The sequence below is a fragment of the Poecilia reticulata genome, chromosome 20 (assembly GCF_904066995.2).
Source record: "Poecilia reticulata chromosome 20, P_reticulata-male-v2, whole genome shotgun sequence".
Lineage (NCBI taxonomy): Eukaryota > Metazoa > Chordata > Actinopteri > Cyprinodontiformes > Poeciliidae > Poecilia > Poecilia reticulata.
This window is the reverse complement of record NC_088849.1, coordinates 27,247,860-27,272,464: the sequence shown is the minus strand read 5'-3', so window position 1 is coordinate 27,272,464 and position 24,605 is coordinate 27,247,860. Positions and strand designations below refer to the sequence as shown.

The 24,605-nt window shown below is 54.9% G+C and overlaps 1 protein-coding gene and 1 long non-coding RNA gene across 15 annotated transcripts; one reads left to right on the top strand and one right to left on the bottom strand.

Annotated features, from left to right (window-relative positions):
* Window positions 1-582: 582 nt before the first annotated feature.
* Window positions 583-24,605, top strand: epb41l3a (erythrocyte membrane protein band 4.1-like 3a). Of its 14 annotated transcripts, XM_017303134.2 has the most exons (26): window positions 2,412-2,588; window positions 3,718-3,808; window positions 3,882-4,046; window positions 5,718-5,822; window positions 5,998-6,040; window positions 6,122-6,197; window positions 6,271-6,392; window positions 6,484-6,580; window positions 6,660-6,747; window positions 7,851-7,892; window positions 8,159-8,311; window positions 8,793-8,890; window positions 8,965-9,140; window positions 9,520-9,603; window positions 12,676-12,774; window positions 12,995-13,104; window positions 13,186-13,233; window positions 13,308-13,337; window positions 13,407-13,583; window positions 14,191-14,493; window positions 15,320-15,415; window positions 15,595-15,666; window positions 16,655-16,699; window positions 17,337-17,435; window positions 17,686-17,766; window positions 22,937-24,605. In XM_017303134.2, exons 2-26 carry the CDS (start codon window positions 3,728-3,730, stop codon window positions 23,045-23,047), a joined length of 2,601 nt encoding a protein of 866 aa, XP_017158623.2. In that variant the 5' UTR covers window positions 2,412-2,588; window positions 3,718-3,727; the 3' UTR covers window positions 23,048-24,605. The 14 variants fall into 14 exon arrangements, with proteins under 14 accessions (XP_081457319.1, XP_081457313.1, XP_017158623.2 ...); XM_081601189.1 differs by lacking the exon at window positions 7,851-7,892; XM_081601188.1 differs by lacking the exon at window positions 7,851-7,892 and having other exon boundaries at window positions 5,998-6,197; window positions 22,937-23,058; window positions 23,511-24,605.
* LOC103460146 (uncharacterized) lies at window positions 2,222-3,959 on the bottom strand. Its single transcript, XR_001776254.2, has 2 exons — window positions 3,835-3,959; window positions 2,222-2,424 (listed from the first exon to the last, which is right to left on the bottom strand). It is a non-coding gene; the product is annotated as an uncharacterized LOC103460146 (long non-coding RNA).

The following is a 24,605-nucleotide window of genomic DNA, read 5'->3' as shown; positions in this document are numbered from 1 at the left end:
CAATCAGAACCGGACCTTTTAGAAACCGGTCTCAGCCCAGTGGAGAGTCACAGAAAGAGGAAGTAGCTGGTTCTGGTTCTGGTTCTGGTTCTGGATGATCTCAGGTCTGAACTCTGATGGAGGACAAACATTAGGACATCCTCTGGACGAGGACACTACCTCCTTCTGTCCCTCTGTCTGTCCCCTCATTGACTGCAGGAGGACAGACACAGGAGGACAGAGACAGGAGGACAGGACAGGAGGACAGAGACAGGAGGACAGACAGACAGGAGGACAGAGACAGGGGGACACTCTGAACTCGTCCTCTCTTGTCCTCGTGTCTCTCAGACTTTCGGCCATCAGAGAATCTGATCTCGGATCAGTTTGGCTCCACCAATCGGAGCGCTGCAGGAGTCTGACAAGCCCCGCCCCCCAGCCGCCTGGATCAATCAGAGTGCAGGAGTCTTCTGTCCTCCAGAACCAGAATGGACCTGAGGTTCTGATCCCTGCAGGAGGAAAGCATCAACAGAACCAGAACCTGAACCAGGCTCACTGTCTCCATCAGCCCCCCTCCTCCTGCAGCTGGCAGACCGGGATGGGGGGGGGCGGGGGGGGATAATCTGGGGGCGGAGCCTGAGCAGAAACCAATAATCCGCCAAACAGCTGCAGACAGACTGACTGGGAGAACCGGACCGCCTGAACCAGAACCAGAACCAGAACCAGAACCAGAACCAGCATCCTCTTCCTCGCTGCAGCGGAACCTGCTCAGGTAATCCTCTTCCTCCTCCTCTTCCTCCCTGCTGCTCCCCAGCCGGGTTCTGCCTGTCCGGACCGGGACCACGGCCTCCTGACCCGGTTGGATTCGGATGTTTTGGTTCGGGTCTTAAAGGAGCAGCAGGAAGTATTGACTGATTTATGATTATTTTTTATTTCTGTTGATCCGGTCAGTGTTCGGTGCTGGACGGGTTTCCGTTGAGCTGCTCATCTTCCTCCTGCTTTGACTAGGCCACATGGGTCCTCCATGTTTGTGTCTCTTCCCCTGACAGATACTTTGTCTCAGTTTTCACTTTAAATCCTGATCGATTCCTTAAACATCCAGAGCCGTGAAAACTTTGAGACTAAAACCAGAACTCAGTATGACTGCTGCTGGGTGGTGTGTGTGTGTGTGTGTGTGTGTTCAGAAGGTTCATGGAGGGTGACGATGATGATGATGTCACCAACCCACTACAGTAGTAGCAGCAGAAGAAGAGCTGTGATGTCATCACTTACTTCTTTCATCTCATTAATTATTTTTTTCTTCTTTTGTTTGAACGGATCACTTCCTGTCTGCACCGGTGAGTAACACACACACACACACACACACACACACACACACACACAGATCATCTGTTCATTAAAAATCTTCCTCATAATGAAATATTAAAAATAAAAGTATACAAAGTTTGTTTTAATACAGATTTTTACAGTCACATTCCTCAGATCTATGAGTTAGCATATCTGTTAGCACAGCAGTTAGCATATCTGTTAGCACAGCAGTTAGCATATCTGTTAGCACAGCAGTTAGCATATCTGTTAGCACAGCAGTTAGCATATCTGTTAGCACAGCAGTTAGCATATCTGTTAGCACAGCAGTTAGCATATCTGTTAGCACAGCAGTTAGCATATCTGTTAGCACAGCAGTTAGCATATCTGTTAGCACAGCAGTTAGCATATCTGTTAGCACAGCAGTTAGCATATCTGTTAGCACAGCAGTTAGCATATCTGTTAGCACAGCAGTTAGCATATCTGTTAGCACAGCAGTTAGCATATCTGTTAGCACAGCAGTTAGCGTATCTGTTAGCACAGCAGTTAGCATATCTGTTAGCACAGCAGTTAGCATATCTGTTAGCACAGCAGTTAGCATATCTGTTAGCACAGCAGTTAGCATATCTGTTAGCACAGCAGTTAGCGTATCTGTTAGCACAGCAGTTAGCATATCTGTTAGCACAGCAGTTAGCGTATCTGTTAGCACAGCAGTTAGCATATCTGTTAGTATCTGTTAGCACAGCAGTTAGCATATCTGTTAGCACAGCAGTTAGCATGGCTCCAGTTCCAGTCAGTGAGGAAACGAGCCTCTGAAGCTCATGTTCAGTAAAGTCAAAGTAAGAAGTGATGGATGAGTAAAAAAGTTAAATCTGTTAAACTTTTACTGGAAACTGAGCCAGAAATCCAACCAGGTCAACGATTCAGAGAAACGAGGGAATAAAATAATTAGCTTTAGTGACATTAAACAGCTGATGCTTCATGGTTTACAGGCTGTTGGCATAAAGGACTGAATGTTCCTGAACAGAACCGACCCGATTCTGTGGTTCTGGTTCTGCTCACCAGCAGAACTCTCTGCTTGGGCCCCTGAAGCCTCGGTTCCGGTCCTCTGAGGGCCCCTGAACCTCCGGGGCTCCGCGGCGTCTGAAGAATGAAAACATGAAAGTTTAATAATATTTCCAAACCAAGGCTTAGCGGAGCTGGGCGTGCGTCATGACGTCACAGCCAGTCGTAGTAGGGGATGACGTAGAGAGCAGAGCGGCATCGCTGACCGGCGGAAAGAGGGCGAGCGTCCTGCACGAGGACAGGTAAAGTGGCGCTTTAATGTCAGAGCAGCTGGTCCGGTTCGGGTCGGTCCGGCTCGGTTCGGTCACTAGACAGAACCTCCAGCTGCTGCCGCTCGGTTCCGGTCCCGCTGCAGCCCGATGCGCGTGTCCGTGTCCTGCTGCAGGACCTCAGGCACGCGCGTGCCCCGGGACACTCCCGACCCGCAGAGGAGGAAGAGCTGCGGTCCGGTCCGGTCCGGTCCGGTCGGTCTGGACCCGGTCTCATGCGTTCGGTTCGGGTTCGTGCTGCGGCTGATGAGTCAGCTGGTTCCGGTGATGAAGAGCATCCTCATCTTCATCACGATCACCTGAACAAAGCAGCGCGAGCTGCTGCTGCTGCTGATGATGATGATAGGAGGGTTCTGCTGCTTCAACCCATCCGGGACCGGAACCGGTTCTGAGTCCTGGCTGCTTCCAGAACCTGACGGTTCCGGTTCTGCAGGTTCGGTTCTCCTGTAGAATAATTCTGACCCTGCTGACCATTTATTCAGCCTGGAGAACAGAACCGGTCCATTTCACCAGAACCAGAACAGAACCGGCCCATTTCACCAGAACCAGAACAGAACCGGCCCAATTCACCAGAACAGAACCGGCCCAATTCACCAGAACCAGAACAGAACCGGCCCAATTCACCAGAACCAGAACAGAACCGGCCCATTTCACCAGAACCAGAACCATCTAACGTCACTGATCTTCAGGAGGTTCTGAAGGTTCTAAATGGTGAATCCTCTAAAATGATGATGTTAAATTCTGGTTCTGGTTGGGTTCTGACTAACTAACCCAACCAGAACCAGCTGTTTTTCCATCACTCTGGTTCCAGAACCTTCCTCTCAGAATCTCCTCATCATCCTCACCAAATCAGATTACATCAGATTGTCTCCGGCTGTAATCCGTCTCTCCCTGCTGTTGCCGTGGTAACCGTTCACCTGACAGCTGGACGGGTCAGCGGCTGGTTACCATGGCAGTCGGCGTGATGTCATGGTTCTGGTCTGGAGGTCCAGTTTGGGTTCTGGGTGGCCTGATGACCATCACTTCCTGAACCGTATCCTGCTCTGACATCACTGGTCTCCGTGGTAACCATGGCATTAAGCTGTGACATCACTGTCTCCAGGTGAATCACCATGACAACAGAGCCAAGTGAAGCCCAGCCCCCAGAGGCGGAGCCTTTCCCTGAAGCCGCCGCCCACTCCACACCTAAACAGGTAACTGACCCGGGATGACCTCTGACCTCAGCTCATGGAATGCGAATGGTGACATCACTTCCTGTTTCCTCAGGGAGGGGAGGGGCCAGCTCACAGCTCATTGGCTGAGGACTCCAGCAGTCCGCTGTCGTCGGGCGGACTCGTCACTCGCTCTCCGGCCAGAACCGCGCTGGGCTTCAGAACCATGCAGACCCGGGTGGCGCTGCTGGACGGGTCGCAGTTCACCTGCATGGTGGAGGTGAGATGGGAGGCGCTGGGGGGACACATGATGGACCACCTGGACGTTACAGAGAGACGTGATGTTAAATCGATTTAACGGTTTTTAAACCACATTCAGCTGCAGGACCAGAAACCCAAATGTTGCTTCTGTCCGAGTTCTGTTCAGTCTGACGGATCCGATCTCTGCTGCAGCTTTACAGAAATATAAGGTTCTAAATGCTAATGTTTTAATGAGCAACTGCTCTTAATCAAATTAATCACAAAAAGTTATGGGCATTTAAATTATAACTCGCTTTATTTTTCAGCCGTTTTCAGTTTTGCCAGGTGACGGAGAACCAACAGGTAGAAATGAATATCTGGGGAATCATAACTTAGCGTAACATTTAAAGCACCAGGGCTTATATAGAGAAATACTCAGGTTTTATTTTGTGGCAGTGAGACATAAATGCAGTTTCTGTTTTTCTATCTGCTCTCAGCTCCCACTCTGAGCTGCTCCTCTCCTCAGCCCCTTTGGCTAAAAGCTAAAGCCCATGAAAGTGTAGCAGTTTAGCTAATAAGGCAGATTATCATGATTCAGCCAAAGTAATAAAATAACAACCTGCAGCCTGAATTTTACTGTTAATGTGTTTCTACCTATTGAGCAGTGAAATTAATTAAATGTTTACATTTAAGTATTTACTTACTGGAGGGTTTTATGTTTGTGATGCAGAGCCACAGCTAACAGCTAGAAGGTACAGCTAGCAGCCACAGCTAACAGCTAGAAGGTACAGCTAGCAGCCACAGCTAACAGCTAGAAGGTACAGCTAGCAGCTAACAGCTAGCAGCCACAGCTAACAGCTAGAAGGTACAGCTAGCAGCCACAGCTAACAGCTAGCAGCCACAGCTATCAGCTAAGAAGGTACAGCTAGCAGCTAGCTCCTCACTTAGCGGCTCTGACCAGCGCTCAGCGCAGCTGTTGCTGCTCCTTCAAGTTGGACTGAACCATTGTTCTAACATTAGTGGGGGGACCTAAAATTAATTATCTTTTCCTGAGATAAATGACAGATTTAGTTCGTTCTTTGTTTCTTTTGCCTTTTCACATTGATATTTTTAAAATGCAAACGTTTCTTCTGTGATTTTTTTGGAGGGACAATTCTAGACTTTTCCCAGATTGGGGGATCAGGACTAATCAGCTAACAGTGGAGCTAACTGTAGCGTACTCAGCTTCAATTCTGAAGCGTTAGCTAGCTCTGCTGTTTGCTAAACTTTCGGTTGAATAAAGTTCAACGTCTGTGTTGAAGTTACCATCATTATTAAAGTAACTGGATGTTTGTACTCATGCTCTTATTTTGAAGACGTTTTTGTTCCATTTCCTGAAGTGGAAATGTCACACGGTGACATTGTTGGTTTAGATCAGAGCTTTAGCATTTGTTTCCACTGAACCCCATTCAGGTTAGCGCTGCAGTGCTAGTGAAGAGGACTGACCCCTGATCAGTTAGCGTAGCTAGCTGTTTAGCTCCTCACCATTTTATTCAGAAATAAAACATTTATTTTAATCTGTTTCTCTTTCTGTCATTACCTGCCTGAAGTTTAGCCATTGTGCTAATTAATGTTACTGTAAATCACAGTAATATTGACCAATGTGGACTGTCCTAGTCAAATCATGAAGTAAACCAGTAGGAACAACGACCCGTTCTCGCTCTGGTTCCAGAAACGATCTCGAGGTTTTCAGCTGTTTGAGAAAGTTTGTGATCACCTCAACCTGCTGGAGAGAGATTATTTCAGCCTGTCCTTCAGAGACGCAGACAGCAACAAGGTACATGTCCCACCTGTGTCTACCCGTCTCCATCTGTCTCCATCTGTCTCACCTGTCTCTACCTGTCTCTACCTGTCCAGTTAACCAGCAATGTTTCCTATTTAGAGGAAGCTTCTGTCCACCTGTCTAACTGTCCACCTGTCTAACTGTCCACCTGTCTGCCTCTCTGTTGCAGAACTGGTTGGATCCTGCGAAGGAGATCAAGAAGCAGGTCAGAGGTCAGTTTGGAGCTGATTGGCTGGTTGCTGCGTCTGCGCCGTACCTTTCCGTTAGCGCTGACTCTTCTCTTCTCTCCTCAGGCGTTCCCTGGAACTTCTCCTTTAACGTAAAGTTTTACCCTCCGAACCCGGCCCAGCTGTCTGAGGACATCACCAGGTACGGCGCCACCTGTTGACCGGCTCTCAGCACGTCCTCGTCTTCGTGTCTCACCTGGTTTCCGTCTCTGCAGGTACTTCCTGTGTCTGCAGCTCAGACAGGATGTCGTTTCCGGACGTCTTCCATGTTCCTTTGCGACTCACGCCGTTCTTGGTTCCTACACGGTTCAGTCTGAGCTCGGAGACTACGACTCTGGTAGGGGAAACACCTGAGAGGCTGAACTCTGACCCCAGGGGTCAGAGCAGGTCAGTGTTTCTGGGTTGACCCTTGTCCGCCTGGTTTCCAGATGAATGTGCTCCAGACTACGTCAGTGAGTTGTGCTTCGCTCCAAACCAAACCAAAGAGATGGAGGCCAAGATCGTGGATCTGCACCGGACCCTCAGGTCAGCGGGCCGCGGTGCCGGTCGGATGTGCCGGGTTCAGGTGAGGTTCTGGAGTTCTGACGGGTCTCTGTGTGTTCAGAGGAATGAGTCCAGCAGAAGCTGAGATGCATTTCCTGGAGAATGTGAAGAAGCTGTCCATGTACGGAGTGGACCTGCATCACGCCAAGGTGAGCCGACCGGGTTCTGGGTTCTGGGTTCTGGGTTCTGGGTTCTGGGTTCTGGGTTCCGGGTTCTGGGTTCTGGGTTCTGGGTTCCGGGTTCCGGGTTCTGGGTTCTGGGTTCTGGGTTCTGGGTTCTGGGTTCCGGGTTCTGGGTTCTGGGTTCTGGGTTCCGGGTTCTGCGGGTTCTGGGTTCTGGGTTCTGCGTTCTGGGTTCTGGGTTCTGGGTTCCGGGTTCTGGGTTCCGGGTTCCGGGTTCTGGGTTCCGGGTTCTGGGTTCCGGGTTCCGGGTTCCGGGTTCTGGGTTCTGGGTTCTGGGTTCTGGGTTCTGGGTTCTGGGTTCTGGGTTCCGGGTTCTGGGTTCTGGGTCACCGTATTGGTTGCTTGTTCTGAACCAGCAGTGAAGCGTTTTGAGGGTCTGGTTCTGTCGGACCACGGCTCTGGCCCGTCCTCATTGGGTCCAGTCGCGCTGCTGCTCTGCTCTGTCCAATCAATCAGCAGCGACACACTTCCTGTTCCATCGATGGCGGCGGCTGCTGATGGGACAGAAACGATTTTTCCACCATCAGGCGAAACGGGTCGGACTGACGCCATCATCAGCCTGAAGACAAACCCGCATTCACCTCACCTGTACATCCTCCAGATGACCCCGCCCTGACCTCAGTGACCCCGCCCTGACCTCAGTGACCCCGCCCTGACCTCAGTGACCCCGCCCTGACCTCAGTGACCCCGCCCTGACCTCAGTGACCCTGACCTCAGCCTGACTCTCAGCTTGGCTGAACTTTCTGTTGCTCCAGATTTTATTTCTAACTGGCTTCTGATTGGTTCCTCTCTGAGCCAATCAGAGCTTCCCTTGGTGTCCAACATTTGTCCCTCAGGACGTCCTGCTAGCAAACCTTCAGTTTAATGATGTGAGTGTCTCTGTTGGACGGTCTACATTCAGACCAGTCCTTCTGTCTGAATGACTGTCTGTCCCTCTGTCCCTCTGTCTCTGTCTCTCTGTTTGTCCTTGTCCGTCTCTCTCTCTGTCTTTCTGTCTCTGTCTCTCTGTTTGTCCTTGTCCGTCTCTCTCTCTGTCTTTCTGTCTCTGTCTGTCTGCCTGCTTGGATTAGATGACAGGAAGCCGTTTTGACTGCCTGTCTGCTCAGTCAGAGGTAAGACGGCGTCCTCAGTGTGATCCTGATTGACCTGAGGTTGTCCAGTTTGTGGACAGACGGCGGTTCTGTTGAGGAACCGTCTTAGATCAGAACCCCTGGCCCAGTCTCACCTGGACTCACCTGTTGCTGCCGTCACCGATTCTGAGCCCTGGTGTCCCCTGGTGTCCCCTGGTGTCCCCTGATGTCCCCTGATGTCCCCTGGTGTCCGTGTTCCTGTGCCTGAAGGGGCCGTGTTGCCTTCACTGACCGCGGTGTGTCTGCAGGACTCGGAGGGCGTGGCCATCATGCTGGGCGTGTGTAACAGCGGGCTGCTGGTGTACAGGGACCGGCTGAGGATCAACCGATTCTCCTGGCCAAAGATCCTGAAGATTTCCTACAAACGGAACAACTTTTACATCAAGATCCGACCTGGAGAGGTGAGACAGACACCCTCTGTCCCCTGTCCCCTGTCCTCTGTCCCCTGTCCCCTGTCCTCTGACCCAGCAGTGTTTTAATCAATCAACTGACAACCAGCTGTTAGCATGTTGAAGAGGTGGCCGCAGTTCTGCTAATCTGCTAAGGCGCTAATCGCAGAGCTAATTGTTTTGTTTACCACTTTAGCATTTTGTTGACCTTTAGCACACTTAGCTACTGCTATGTTAGTGTCACTGACACATGATTGATCAGCATGTTTAAAGTTGGTGCTTTAGCATTAGCCTCTGCTAAATACTATGTTAGTATAAATCTTTAGCATTAGCATAACTAATGTTTATGATTAGCACCTTAGTGCCCAGCTAGTGTGTTAGCTAGCAGTGCACACCACTCCACGTTGCTATGGAGTGCTAATGAGCTAACATGTAGCTACGTTGCTAGCAGCTGATGCCTGCTGGGTTCACTGTAACCTCTGTTTGTCTCCAGTTTGACCAGTTTGAGTCCATCATTGGCTTCAAGCTGCTGAACCACCGAGCAGCCAAGCGGCTGTGGAAGGTGTGTGTGGAGCATCACTCCTTCTTCAGGTCGGCAGCTCTCTGGTGTCCAAACATCTCCGTCCATTTGTCCACGAGACGTCTCACGGCCGTCTGTCTCACAGGCTGCTGTCTCCTGAGGAACCGCCAAAGAAGTTTCTGTCTCTGGGGTCAAAGTTTCGCTACAGCGGTCGGACCCAGATTCAGAGCCGCAGAGCCAGCGCTCAGATATCCAGACCCGCTCCCAACTTCCCACGATGCATCAGCAAGAGGAACATGCTGAGCCGGAGCCTGGACGGAGGTACCAGTCACACCAGTTACCAGTAGGTCATTGGTTTCTGTAGAGCTGCTGGTTCTGTTCTGGTCTCAGAAGGAGTACGGACCCCTGTAGTCCTGATTCTGGTCCAGGCATCGGTTCCCGGACCCAGTCCTCAGGGCCCGCTTCCCGCTCCGGCACAGCTCATCAAATGATGGTGGTGTGCTGTGCAGAAACCAGCTGGGGGCCATTCATACATCAGGTCTGAAGCATGGAGGACGGGGCCCTGAGCACTGGGCCTCTGGGGGAGCATCCAGCTCCCTGGCAGAGTCTAGGTCCACTTTCTAGGGCTGGTTCCAGTGGGAGGACTGATGGGTCACTAGAGTGTTTACATGTTCCTTACCCATTTCTGATTGGTCTTTAGCTTCCAGGACCACAGCAACGTCTTCTCTGATTGGCTCTCCTGCCGTCACTGTGTCGCTCAAAGCCAACGGTCGAGCTTACTCAGGTAGTCCTGAACTCTGCAGCTCTGTGATCTGCTGATTGGCTGGAGTGCTGCTGCTCTCTGATTGGATGGAGTGCTGCTGCTCTCTGATTGGTTCCAGCTCTTGCTTCTCTCAGCTTTTTTGGATTGTTGCATCCTGACTGGCTGCGCTTGTTTCAAACTCGCCACTGATCATCTGTTTGTGTTGATGCAGTCTCATGTCAGACATGCGCTGCCATCAACATGTGTGCAGAGGGCGCTGTGGGGCTCAGGATGGGGCGCTGTGGGGCTCAGGATGGGGCGCTGCGGGGCTCAGGATGGGGCGCTGCGGGGCTCAGGATGGGGCGCTGCGGGGCTCAGGATGGGGCGCTGTGGGGCTCAGGAGGGGGCGCTGTGGGGCTCAGGATGGGGTGCTGTGGGGCTCAGGATGGGGCGCTGTGGGGCTCAGGATGGGGCGCTGCGGGGCTCAGGATGGGGCGCTGTGGGGCTCAGGAGGGGGCGCTGCGGGGCTCAGGATGGGGCGCTGCGGGGCTCAGGATGGGGCGCTGTGGGGCTCAGGAGGGGGCGCTGTGGGGCTCAGGATGGGGCGCTGCGGGGCTCAGGATGGGGCGCTGTGGGGCTCAGGATGGGGCGCTGTGGGGCTCAGGATGGGGCGCTGTGGGGCTCAGGATGGGGCGCTGCGGGGCTCAGGGGTAGAGACGGTGCACCATACATGGAAACTGTTCCCTTCATTCTCAGCCACCAACCACTGCTACAGATCAACCTTTGCACATAGAACAGAACAAACCAGACATGATCACCTCTACAGACTGATTCTCTAAACCTCCAAAAACTCACATGAACCGGACAACCAGACCTGAGAGGGACCTGACAGGGACCTGAGAGGACCTGAGAGGAACCTGACACGGACCTGAGAGGGACCTGTCAGGGACCTGACACGGACCTGAGAGGGACCTGTCAGGGACCTGAGAGGCGCCTGAGAGGGACCTGACAGGGACCTGAGAGGGACCTGTCAGGGACCTGAGAGGCGCCTGAGAGGGACCTGACAGGGACCTGAGAGGGACCTGTCAGGGACCTGAGAGGCGCCTGAGAGGGACCTGAGAGGGACCTGACAGGGACCTGAGAGGCGCCTGAGAGGGACCTGACAGGGACCTGAGAGGGACCTGTCAGGGACCTGAGAGGCGCCTGAGAGGGACCTGAGAGGGACCTGACAGGGACCTGAGAGGAACCTGAGAGGCGCCTGAGAGGGACCTGACAGGGACCTGAGAGGAACCTGACAGGGACCTGAGAGGCGCCTGAGAGGGACCTGACAGGGACCTGAGAGGGACCTGACACGGACCTGAGAGGCGCCTGAGAGGGACCTGACACGGACCTGAGAGGGACCTGTCAGGGACCTGAGAGGCGCCTGAGAGGGACCTGAGAGGCACCTGAGAGGGACCTGAGAGGGACCTGACAGGGACCTGAGAGGGACCTGAGAGGCGCCTGACAGGGACCTGAGAGGCGCCTGACAGGGACCTGACAGGGACCTGAGAGGGACCTGAGAGGGACCTGAGAGGCGCCTGAGAGGGACCTGACAGGGACCTGAGAGGCGCCTGAGAGGGACCTGAGAGGGACCTGACAGGGACCTGAGAGGGACCTGACAGGGACCTGAGAGGCGCCTGAGAGGGACCTGACAGGGACCTGAGAGGAACCTGAGAGGAACCTGAGAGGGACCTGAGAGGCGCCTGAGAGGGACCTGACACGGACCTGAGAGGGACCTGAGAGGCGCCTGAGAGGGACCTGACACGGACCTGAGAGGGACCTGAGAGGCGCCTGAGAGGGACCTGAGAGGGACCTGACACGGACCTGAGAGGGACCTGAGAGGGACCTGAGAGGCGCCTGAGAGGGACCTGACACGAACCTGAGAGGGACCTGAGAGGCGCCTGAGAGGGACCTGACACAAACCTGAGAGGGACCTGAGAGGGACCTGACACGGACCTGAGAGGGACCTGAGAGGCGCCTGAGAGGGACCTGACACGGACCTGAGAGGGACCTGAGAGGCGCCTGAGAGGGACCTGACACGAACCTGAGAGGGACCTGAGAGGCGCCTGAGAGGGACCTGTCACGGACCTGAGAGGGACCTGAGAGGGACCTGACACGGACCTGAGAGGGACCTGAGAGGCGCCTGAGAGGGACCTGACACGAACCTGAGAGGGACCTGAGAGGCGCCTGAGAGGGACCTGTCACGGACCTGAGAGGGACCTGTCACGGACCTGAGAGGGACCTGACACGGACCTGAGAGGGACCTGTCAGGACCTGAGAGGCGCCTGAGAGGGACCTGAGAGGAACCTGAGAGGGACCTGAGAGGCACCTGAGAAGGACCTGAGAGGCGCCTCTCAGGTCCGTGTCAGGTCCCTGTCAGGCGCCTCTCAGGTCCCTCTCAGGTGCCTCTCAGGTCCCTCTCAGGTGCCTCTCAGGTGCCTCTCAGGTCCGTGTCAGGTCCCTCTCAGGTCCCTCTCAGGTGCCTCTCAGGTCCCTCTCAGGTGCCTCTCAGGTGCCTCTCAGGTCAGGTCCCTGACAGGGACCTGACAGGGACCTGAGAGGGACCTGAGGAGTCTTCAGGTTCAGGTGTTGAAGGTGTGTGTAGAGTTAGATCTACCAACACATTTCAGCTGTTTCTGTTCCATGACCGACCAAAGGTGAGGCTTCATAAACCCTGACCGTCTGTCCATGTCCTGCTGCGTCCTCCATCGCCCAGACACCTGCAGCTGCAGGTTCTGACCCGAACCGGGTTCAAACCGGGTCCCACCTCCACCTGCTACCCGCTCCACCACCAGGTGGGCTCGCTGCTCTCTGACCTCGGCCATGTTGTTCAGAAGAACCTTTGTCACCATGTGACACCAACGCTGCGCTCTGATTTGTCCGCCAGGACGCCATGCATGTGCCCTTAGCTCTGATTGGCTGATTGTGCTGTTGCCTTGGCAATGAGCTGTTATGAACAGACTGACTGAGCATCACAATGGTTGCTATGGCAAAGGTGACTGTTGGTTTCCTGTGCTGACGTAATGGTGATGACATCACAGCGGTGTGTGTGTGTGTGTGTGTGTGTGTGTGCAGACATGGGCTCAGGACTGTACGGAGCATCGAAAGCCATCGCTGTCAGCGACCACATCGCCACGGTAACCAGGAGGCTGGACGACAGCAGGGAGGAGCCAGGTAAGAATCTGACCAATCAGAGGAGCCAAAGCAGCAGCTGAGCTTCCTGCCGCCGACGCTGGACGAACCGATGATCGATGGATAATGATCGATCAATTGGTACCATTAGCTTAACAAACCGGGGGAGGACTTTCTCTGGAAGAACTGGACGGGTCACAGTGTCTCATAAAGGGGACAAGGACACCTGTCCAACCCATGAAGGTTCTGGTTCTGGTTCCAGTTGAGGAGGTTCTGCTGCTGCTGGTGGAGGAGGAGCAGAAAGAGGAGGAGAGGAAGGCTGCAGAGGTTTCTCCAGAAAGTCCTCCGTCTCCACAGAAACACGACACCAAGGTAATCAAACCTGTCCCCCCGTCCCTCCTGTCCCCCCGTCCCTCCTGTCCGTCTCCCTGTAATTAACTCTTTGTTTTCCAGACGGAGCTGACGGACACCGTCGTCGATGGCGACCTGACCGTGACTGAGGTACACACCTGTCCCTCCCATACAGGTCCCCTGTCCCCTGGGGACACCTTGTAACATGTGTGTCTGTCCAACAGTCTGATCAGGACGAAGACCTGAAGACTCAGGTAAACACGAGGCTCGTCCAATCACAGGCGGGGAATCGAACCGGCAACACTCTGTCCCGTCCTCCACAGGAGACACTGGGCAGCCCAGAGGACGTCGTCCAGACGTCCATCAGCGCGCTGCGGCGCTCCTTCCTGGAGGGAGAGCAGGGGGGCGGCGGCATGACGGAGTGGGACAAACGCCTGGCCTCGTCTCCTCTGCGCCGCGCCGACGACGCGCCCATGATCGAACCCCTGGAGCCGGAGGAGGTGAGCGGGTCAGCCGGGGTCGACTGGCGGTCAGCCGGGGTCAACTGGGGGTCAGCCGGGGTCGACTGGGGGTCAGCCGGGGTCAACTGGGGTCAACTGGGGGTCAGCCGGGGTTGACTGGGGTCAGCCGGGGTCGACTGGGGGTCAGCCGGGGTCGACTGGGGGTCAGCCGGGGTCAACTGGGGTCAACTGGGGGTCAGCCGGGGTTGACTGGGGGTCAGCCGGGGTCAACTGGGGTCAACTGGGGGTCAGCCGGGGTCAACTGGGGGTCAGCCGGGGTCGACTGGGGGTCAGCCGGGGTCAACTGGGGTCAACTGGGGGTCAGCCGGGGTTGACTGGGGTCAACTGGAGGTCAGCCTGAGGTCAACCTGTGGGTCCAGAGCCTCAGCAGAACCTTTAGGGCTGTAGAACCAGAACCGGTCCCTTCAGTCCAGTTCAGGTGATTCACTCACACTTTAATATCCAGGATGAGACAACAACACGTTTTACCTGATAACAGATCATAACTGTGAAATTAAAGTGAGTGAATCAGGTCTAAGCTATTTAAAGCTTATTTACCTCACCTGTGTCCTGTCACCTGATTGGCTGATGTCGCTCACCTGTCCAGGAGGGACGGGTGTTGATGACAAGCCGAGCTGCTGGACAGCCAATCAGAGAGAGGCAGGGGCGGAGCTACGACACAACCACCGGCAGAGTCTTCTCGGTGTGGGCCGAGGACGATGTCACCATGGCAACGAACAGAAACGCCCTGGTGTCTGCCACTGATGATGTCATCAGTAGAGGACTGCCGGTCACCGTCCAGGAGCCGAAAACGCAGCCGGCGCCGGCTGGAACCAGCAGGGAGGGGGGAGGAGTCCTGATGACATCATCGCCTCTGGGAGGGCTAAGCCCCGCCCCCACGGCCACAGTGGTATGCTGGTTGGCATGGAAACAAGCATGATGAGTGACATCACTGTCCCGCTGTGGCACTGAAGCAGGAAGTGAGGTGTGAAACTGAACGGCTGAGAGCGCTGGTTCTGATCCGGAACAGGATGGTTCTGATCCAAACTGAGCGGTTCTGATCGCTTTCTAGTTCTTATGGCTTCCTGTCTTGTAAAGCGTCCAGCCGGGTCACTTCCTGTTCCTGCTGGTCAACCTGCAGGCCCAGAACCAGAACCAGCCTGGATGCCGCCGGTCCTTCATGTCCAGCAGGGGGCAGTGAGGAGCTCCAGCTTCACTTCCTCCCAGAGGCCATTTTGTTCCTGTTCCTGGGCAAAATGGAGCGCAGGAAGCTGCTGGCTTTTCTTCTTCTCCCCTCTGTTTGGTCGCTTCCTTCCTGTGAGCGCCGACCTGGGGAAGGATGGCGGCCATTTTCATTTCCTGCTTCGCTCCCCCACTTTCACCTCCTTCAGTTGAAGCTTCTGCTTTTCAGGTTTGGTTCTGCTGTTGGTCAGGGTTCATCCAGAGGTCAGGGTTCATCCAGAGGTCAGGGTTCATCCAGAGGTCAGGGTTCATCCTGAGGTCAGCGTTCATCCTGAGGTCAGGGTTCATCCTGAGGTCAGGGTTCAGGGCAGGGTGTGATGAGCCTCTCTGGTTGTTCAACTGTTGGGAAGTTTGAACCTGAAGATGACTGAAGTTTCAGTGGAACCCAGAACCCACTGGGCTCGGTTCTGGTCCTCAAACCCCGAGCTGCCAGGTCCATCAAGGTGTCCATGTCTATGTCCATGTCCTCACCTCAGTCTGTCTCTCCTGTCCAGCCCACACCGTCCTTCGATGAAATGTCTCCAGAACTGACGGCTCTGCTAAAGTCCGCCAGAGAGCAAGAGACCTTCAGGGAACACAACCTGCTGAAGGTGCTGTCCCCATGTCCCACTGTCCTCATGTTTCCCTGTCCAGGTCCATCTCTGTCATGTCTTCATTGTCTCCAGAGGATTGTCCTTTTATTCAGAACTTGAAGACGTTTTCATATCTGGACGTCTTGATGAGACGCTTCTGTCCCATGTCTCCTGAATGTCTCTGTTTTCTGTTTCAGACGTCGGAGAAGGTGGAGACAGTCTTTGTCCTCCCAGAGTCCGGGGACCGGGACATCGCAGATCACTTTAAGGTAGCCCCTCCCCCCGCTCACCCCCCGCCTCCGCCTCCAGGAGCCGGCCAGGCCCCTGATGATGATGTCACAGCCCAGCGGCTCAGCTGTGGCGACGGGGGCGGAGCTAGTGATGGCAGCGGTAAACGTGAGGCTAGTGATGAAGATGAGGATGAGGATGGCAGTGATGAGGGTAGCAGTGATGATGATGTCATCAGCGTGCTCGCTCAGGCAGCGGTCGATGAGTCGATGGAGGCTGCGGTCAGACAAGCCACCTGTGGTTACCATGACGACGGAGAGTCAGACGACTCCCAGGAGGAAGGAGAGTGGACCCCGCCTTCACCCCGCCCCATGTCTCGGGACTCCACCAGTCCCACCCAACAGTCCCCACATGAGGACGAGGAGGTAACCATGGAGATGCAGAGACCCGTCCCACTGAGACATTTCCCAGTAGGTCCTGTCCCACCAAGTCCCTCTGAGTCGCTTCATCCCATGGAGATCTGTCCCCAGCAGACCCCGTTACCCTGCGTGACCTTTTGGACCCGTCCTCCTGATAGTCTCTGTCCCAGTGTCACCTGCCTGGTTCTGGTACCGCTACAATGTGTCCTGATGAATGTGGAGGACCGGTTGTCTCCGGTTGTCTCCGATTGTCTGTGGTTGTCTCTGGTTGTCTCCGGTTGTCTCCAGTTGTCTCCGGTTGTCTCCGATTGTCTGTGGTTGTCTCCGGTTGTCTCCAGTTGTCTGTGGTTGTCTCCAGTTGTCTGTGGTTGTCTCTGGTTGTCTCCGGTTGTCTCCGGTTGTCTCCGATTGTCTGTGGTTGTCTCTGGTTGTCTCCGGTTGTCTCCGATTGTCTGTGGTTGTCTCCGGTTGTCTCCAGTTGTCTCCGATTGTCTCCAGTTGTCTGTGGTTGTCTCCAGTTGTCTGTGGTTGTCTCCAGTTGTCTGTGGTTGTCTCTGGTTGTCTCTGGTCGTGATGTCAACAGTTAAACAGTGTTTCCTGTGTGTTTCAGGAAGTCCCGGTGATGAGGAAGACTCTGACCTACGAAGCTCCAGGGGTGAGGACGTCTTTCATTCATCCATGTTTGCATCTGTCCAGTTGTGATCGGGTCAGTCAGAGCGGTTCTGGTACTGATCAAAAGCTACCAGGCAGATCTCCATTTTAAAGGAACCAGCAGGTTTTGTTCCAAATCTGAGGAGCAGAGACGCTAAACGCTGCCTCATGTGGTCTGGTTCTGGTTCTGGTTCTGGTCTTCAGCAGATCTCTGAAGACCAGAAATCCAAACAGCAGAACCTATCCATGTATTCTTTGATTTAAGGCCTGGTTCTGATCCATTTCAGCTGGATGTGAATTGTACCATTCAGATCTGGCCCATTTCCTGGTGCTGCTCTGTACTGTTGGGTGAAACCAGAGGCCGGACCTTGGAGGAGGTTTAGCGTTAGCTTCAGAGGACAGTCTGACCCGGTCCGGCTCTGACCCGGACTGACCCGTTTCAGTCTGACGTTAAGCTTTGACTGACCCTCTCCACCTGCAGGGTTAGAATCAGGCTGTTTGTGGCTCGATGAGGAGACCAGATGATCCTCAGTGTTCCTGACCTGTAGACATCACTGGTACTGATCCAGTCGGTACCAGTTGGACCCACAGCATCCCGTTGTGCCTCCTGATGGTTCTGGTTTTGTTCTGATGCGTTTCAGAGCCAAGCCGGCACTGATCCCCCTGGTGGCCTCCTTCTGAGCTCCCAGACCTTCACCGCAGAGACGTCCAACACCACCACCACCACCCACATCACCAAGGTATCACCATGGCAACACCATGCAGTGGCTGTGGTCACACAGCAACACATCAATGTATCTCATTGATGAGCCATCGGTCAACTTTTCACAAAACAGTGAAGGACTGTCCGGTGTTTTTATCTTGGGTAACATTTCATCCCACCGCAGTGTGCCTACTGAACAGGTCAAAGGTCACATTGGGTCGGAGGTCTCTGACCTTCAGGTTGGTTCAAATGTTGAATCTCGTCTCTTCTTCTGTTTTCATCCTTAGATGGTGAAAGGAGGAGTTTCAGAAACCAGAGTGGAGAAAAGAATCGTCATATCTGGAGACACCGAGGAAGACCACGAGCAGGTACCACCACCCTGAACCCCGTCAGGTACCACAACCCTGAACCCCGTCAGGTACCACCACCCTAAACCCAATCAGGTACCACCACCCTGAACCCCGTCAGGTACCACCACCCTGAACCCCATCAGGTACCACCACCCTGAACCCCGTCAGGTACCACCACCCTGAACCCCGTCAGGTACCACCACCCTAAACCCAATCAGGTACCACCACCCTGAACCCAATCAGGTACCACCACCCTGAACCCCGTCAGGTACCACCACCCTGAACCCCGTCAGGTACCACCACCCTGAACCCCATCAGGTACCACCACCCTGAACCCCGTCAGGTACCACCACCCTGAACCCAATCAGGTACCACCACCCTGAACCCCATCAGGTACCACCACCCTAAACCCAATCAGGTACCACCACCCTGAACCCCGTCAGGTACCACCACCCTGAACCCCATCAGGTACCACCACCCTGAACCCCATCAGGTACCACCACCCTGAACCCCATCAGGTACCACAACCCTAAACCCAATCAGGTACCACCACCCTGAACCCCATCAGGTACCACCACCCTGAGCCCCGTCAGGTACCACCACCCTGAGCCCCGTCAGGTACCACCACCCTGAACCCCGTCAGTTACCACCACCCTGAACCCTGTCAGGTACCACCACCCTGAACCCAATCAGGTACCACAACCCTAAACCCAATCAGGTACCACCACCCTGAACCCCATCAGGTACCACCACCCTGAGCCCCGTCAGGTACCACCACCCTGAGCCCCGTCAGGTACCACCACCCTGAACCCTGTCAGGTACCACCACCCTAAACCCAATCAGGTACCACCACCCTGAACCCTGTCAGGTACCACCACCCTAAACCCAATCAGGTACCACCACCCTGAACCCCATCAGGTACCACAACCCTCAACCCCGCCAGGTACCACCACCCTGAACCCCATCAGATACCACCACCCAGAACCCCGTCAGGTACCACCACCCTGAACCCTGTCAGGTACCACCACCCTGAACCCAATCAGGTACCACCACCCTGAACCCAATCAGGTACCACCACCCTGAACCCAATCAGGTACCACCACCCTGAACCCTGTCAGGTACCACCACCCTAAACCCAATCAGGTACCACCACCCTGAACCCTGTCAGGTACCACCACCCTGAACCCAATCAGGTACCACCACCCTGAACCCCGTCAGGTACCACCACCCTGAACCCCGTCAGGTACCACCACCCTGAACCCCATCAGGTACCACCACCCTGAACCCCATCAGGTACCACCACCCTGAACCCCGTCAGGTACCACCACCCTGAACCCCGTCAGGTACCACCACCCTGAACCCCGTCAGGTACCACCACCCTGAACCCAATCAGGTACCACCACCCTGAACCCCGTCAGGTACCACCACCCTGAACCCCATCAGGTACCACCACCCTGAACCCCGTCAGGTACCACCACCCTAAACCCAATCAGGTACCACCACCCTGAACCCAATCAGGTACCACCACCCTGAACCCCATCAGGTACCACCACCCTGAACCCCGTCAGGTACCACCACCCTGAACCCCGTCAGGTACCACCACCCTGAACCCCGTCAGGTACCACCACCCTGAACCCCGTCAGGTACCACCACCCTGAACCCAATCAGGTACCACCACCCTGAACCCTGTCAGGTACCACCACCCTAAACCCAATCAGGTACCACCACCCTGAACCCCGTCAGGTACCACAACCCTAAACCCAATCAGGTACCACCACCCTGAACCCCATCAGGTACCACAACCCTAAACCCAATCAGGTACCACCACCCTGAACCCCATCAGGTACCACCACCCTGAACCCCATCAGGTACCACCACCCTGAACCCCGTCAGGTACCACCACCCAGAACCCCGTCAGTTACCACCACCCTGAACCCTGTCAGGTGCCACCACCCTGAACCCAATCAGGTACCACCACCCTGAACCCAATCAGGTACCACCACCCTGAACCCCGTCAGGTACCACCACCCTGAACCCCGTCAGGTACCACCACCCTGAACCCCGTCAGGTACCACCACCCTGAACCCCGTCAGGTACCACCACCCTAAACCCAATCAGGTACCACCACCCTGAACCCAATCAGGTACCACCACCCTGAACCCCGTCAGGTACCACCACCCTGAACCCAATCAGGTACCACCACCCTGAACCCTGTCAGGTACCACCACCCTAAACCCAATCAGGTACCACCACCCTGAACCCCGTCAGGTACCACCACCCTGAACCCCGTCAGGTACCACCACCCTGAACCCCGTCAGGTACCACCACCCTGAACCCCGTCAGGTACCACCACCCTGAACCCCGTCAGGTACCACCACCCTGAACCCAATCAGGTACCACCACCCTGAACCCTGTCAGGTACCACCACCCTAAACCCAATCAGGTACCACCACCCTGAACCCCGTCAGGTACCACCACCCTGAACCCCGTCAGGTACCACCACCCTGAACCCCATCAGGTACCACCACCCTGAACCCCATCAGGTACCACAACCCTAAACCCAATCAGGTACCGCAACCCTGAACCCCATCAGGTACCACCACCCTGAACCCCATCAGGTACCACCACCCTAAACCCCGTCAGGTACCACCACCCTGAACCCCGTCAGTTACCACCACCCTGAACCCTGTCAGGTACCCACACCCTGAACCCCGTCAGGTACCACAACCCTAAACCCAATCAGGTACCACCACCCTGAACCCCATCAGGTACCACCACCCTGAGCCCCGTCAGGTACCACCACCCTGAGCCCCGTCAGGTACCACCACCCTGAACCCTGTCAGGTACCACAACCCTAAACCCAATCAGGTACCACCACCCTGAACCCTGTCAGGTACCACCACCCTAAACCCAATCAGGTACCACCACCCTGAACCCCGTCAGGTACCACCACCCTGAACCCCGTCAGGTACCACCACCCTGAACCCCGTCAGGTACCACCACCCTGAACCCCGTCAGGTACCACCACCCTGAACCCTGTCAGGTACCACCACCCTAAACCCAATCAGGTACCACCACCCTGAACCCTGTCAGGTACCACCACCCTAAACCCAATCAGGTACCACCACCCTGAACCCCGTCAGGTACCACCACCCTGAACCCCGTCAGGTACCACCACCCTAAACCCAATCAGGTACCACCACCCTGAACCCCATCAGGTACCACAACCCTGAACCCAATCAGGTACCACAACCCTGAACCCCATCAGGTACCACCACCCTGAACCCCATCAGGTACCACAACCCTAAACCCAATCAGGTACCACCACCCTGAACCCCATCAGGTACCACCACCCTGAACCCCATCAGGTACCACCACCCTGAACCCCGTCAGGTACCACCACCCTGAACCACATCAGGTACCACCACCCTGAACCCTGTCGGGTACCACCACCCTGAACCCAATCAGGTACCACAACCCTAAACCCAATCAGGTACCACCACCCTGAACCCCATCAGATACCACAACCCTGAGCCTTGTCAGGTACCACCACCCTGAACCCCGTCAGGTACCACCACCCTGAACCCTGTCAGGTACCACCACCCAGAACCCCGTCAGTTACCACCACCCTGAACCCTGTCAGGTTCTACCACCCTGAACCCAATCAGGTACCACCACCCTGAACCCAATCAGGTACCACCACCCTGAACCCCATCAGGTACCACCACCCTGAACCCTGTCAGGTACCACCACCCTAAACCCAATCAGGTACCACCACCCTGAACCCTGTCAGGTACCACCACCCTGAACCCAATCAGGTACCACCACCCTGAACCCAATCAGGTACCACCACCCTGAACCCCATCAGGTACCACCACCCTGAACCCCATCAGGTACCACCACCCTGAACCCCGTCAGGTACCACCACCCTGAACCCCGTCAGGTACCACCACCCTGAACCCTGTCAGGTACCACCACCCTAAACCCAATCAGGTACCACCACCCTGAACCCTGTCAGGTACCACAACCCTAAACCCAATCAGGTACCACCACCCTGAACCCCGTCAGGTACCACAACCCTGAGCCCCGTCAGGTACCACCACCCTGAACCCCGTCAGATACCACAACCCTGAGCCCCGTCAGGTACCACCACCCTGAACCCCGTCAGGTACCACCACCCAGAACCCCGTCAGTTACCACCACCCTGAACCCCATCAGGTACCACCACCCTGAACCCTGTCAGGTACCACCACCCTGAACCCAATCAGGTACCACCACCCTGAACCCAATCAGGTACCACCACCCTGAACCCCATCAGGTACCACCACCCTGAACCCCGTCAGGTACCACCACCCTGAACCCCGTCAGGTACCACCACCCTGAACCCAATCAGGTACCACAACCCTAAACCCAATCAGGTACCACCACCCTGAACCCCATCAGGTACCACCACCCTGAGCCCCGTCAGGTACCACCACCCTGAACCCCGTCAGGTACCACCACCCTGAACCCAATCAGGTACCACCACCCTGAACCCTGTCAGGTACCACCACCCTGAACCCAATCAGGTACCACCACCCTGAACCCAATCAGGTACCACAACCCTAAACCCAATCAGGTACCACCACCCTGAACCCCATCAGGTACCACAACCCTGAACCCCATCAGGTACCACCACCCTGAACCCCATCAGGTACCACCACCCTAAACCCCGTCAGGTACCACCACCCTGAACTCCGTCAGGTACCACCACCCTGAACCCCGTCAGGTACCACCACCCTGAACCCCGTCAGGTACCACCACCCTGAACCCCATCAGGTACCACAACCCTGAACCCCATCAGGTACCACAACCCTGAACCCTGTCAGGTACCATCACGTTGAACCGGATCAGAAACTGCAGGATTCACCTTCCTGCAAAGCCTCTGAGCCTAACACGCCCGATCCAAAGGCCTGACCAGAACTTGCTGGCCCGAGTCCTACAGCTCCACCAGCTGGCAGAACCAGGGGGACTCCTGGAGATGCAGGGATTTCAGGACAGAGACCCAGTACTGAGTCCTTTCCATTACCGATTTGATCCGGTCCTGAGATTGTTGCTGGTCCAGTTAGTCCAGTTCTGGTCTTGGTCTTGGTCCCAGTTCTGGTCCAGTCCAATCCTGGTCCGGTTCTGACGTCCCCTCTCTTTAAAGGCCCTGGCGGCGGCGCTCTGCGAGGCGCGGCGGCTGCATCCTGAACTGTCGGTCACCAGAGTCGTCGTCCACAAAGAAACTGAGGTTCCTCCTGATCACGAGATCAATTAGTGATGTCACAGGCAGGTGGGATTCCAGCTGAATGCTCATTGGTCGGTTGCATGGCCTCTGCCTGGCTGGCTCTGATTGGTTAAACCTGATCAGGTTTAACCAATCAGGTAAAAAATTCTGTGGCTCCTGCACTTGTTTAGTTTCTGAACTCAGATTCTACTGGTTCAGCTTCAGCATGGAGCGCTCTGATTGGCTCAATCAGCTGAAAAGCCTGCAGGAGGCGCTGTACCCTCTGCTGCATGTCTGCATGATCATCAGTCACCCACACACTTCCTGCTGCAGTTCCCTTGATTAACACTAGATGTCCCTGCTGATAAAGAGAGAGAGACCAAGGAACGAAACAGCAGAAGACAACAAGATGAAAAACAATGATTTAAGAAAACAATCTGTTGATCTGCTTGATCCCTCTGTCCTCCTGTCTGTCCTCCTGTCTGTCTCTCTAACTGCTGTTTGTCTCTTTCAGGACTGAATGTTGATCCTCTGTTGCATTATGGGAGTTGTAGTTGCCAGCCAATCCCACCAAGCGGATTCTGACGCCAACTGGAGCAGAGAACTCACCACATGACTGCATGGCACGCACACACACACACACACACACACACACACACACACACAGACACACACCCTGGTGCTGTACGCTGCAGTTGGACGTTTGTCTCCAGGTGAAGCTGTGATGTATTTTAAGAAGCCCCGCCCCCTCACACACCTCAAGCCACACCCCCTGACTGCTTCAGGAAACCTTCTGATTGGCCGACTGACTCAGGTGTGCTCCTGACTTAGTTTGAGAACCTGCTGAGAAGCTTTTATTATGAAAATCTGCTTCCTGCCCCCATCGCTTGCACAGCCAAAGCTCAGCCAGTATTTACCCATGATGCAACAGGAAGTGCCATAGAGCTTGGAGGTCTGATCCTGATGGTCAGCTCTGTTGGAGTGAACTTTGACCTCAGTCTGCTGTGGTAAACATTCTACAGGAGAGCCCTTCAAAATAAAAGCCCTGCTTGGAGTAGGGAGCTGTTGGGATGAACTCTTATTTTGAAACTCTGCAGGAAGTCTGCAGTGGTAGACGCTAGTTTCACTTGTTTGTTACATTTTTCCCTCTTGTCACATTTCTGGACCGGGTCGGTTCTGCTTGGCAGGTTCAGAACCTCAGCGAAACGTTTTCACCGTCAGAACACCAGCCTGTCTCACCTGGGCCTGTCGCCGTAGCAACCGATCCTAATGCATGTTATCTGGATCTGTGGTAATTGAGCCAGATTCTCACCTGGATCTGTTGCCATGGTAACTGTTGGTACCGGGTCATCTAAACAGGAAGTGCTTCCTGTTGGGTCAGTTGAACCCGCCTGCTGGAACCGATCCTTCATGTTCTTTATTCTGGAAAAACTGTTATTTAAGGAATTTTGTTGACCTTTGACCTCTGACCTCATTCATTTAATTAATCTGTGGCTCATTTCTGTATTTATGGCCTCAGACAGACTGAACCAGCACGCCCCCTGGTGTCCGGTTTTATTTTCTCACCTTCATCACTTTTATTCATTTATTAAAATGAAGAAACAAACAA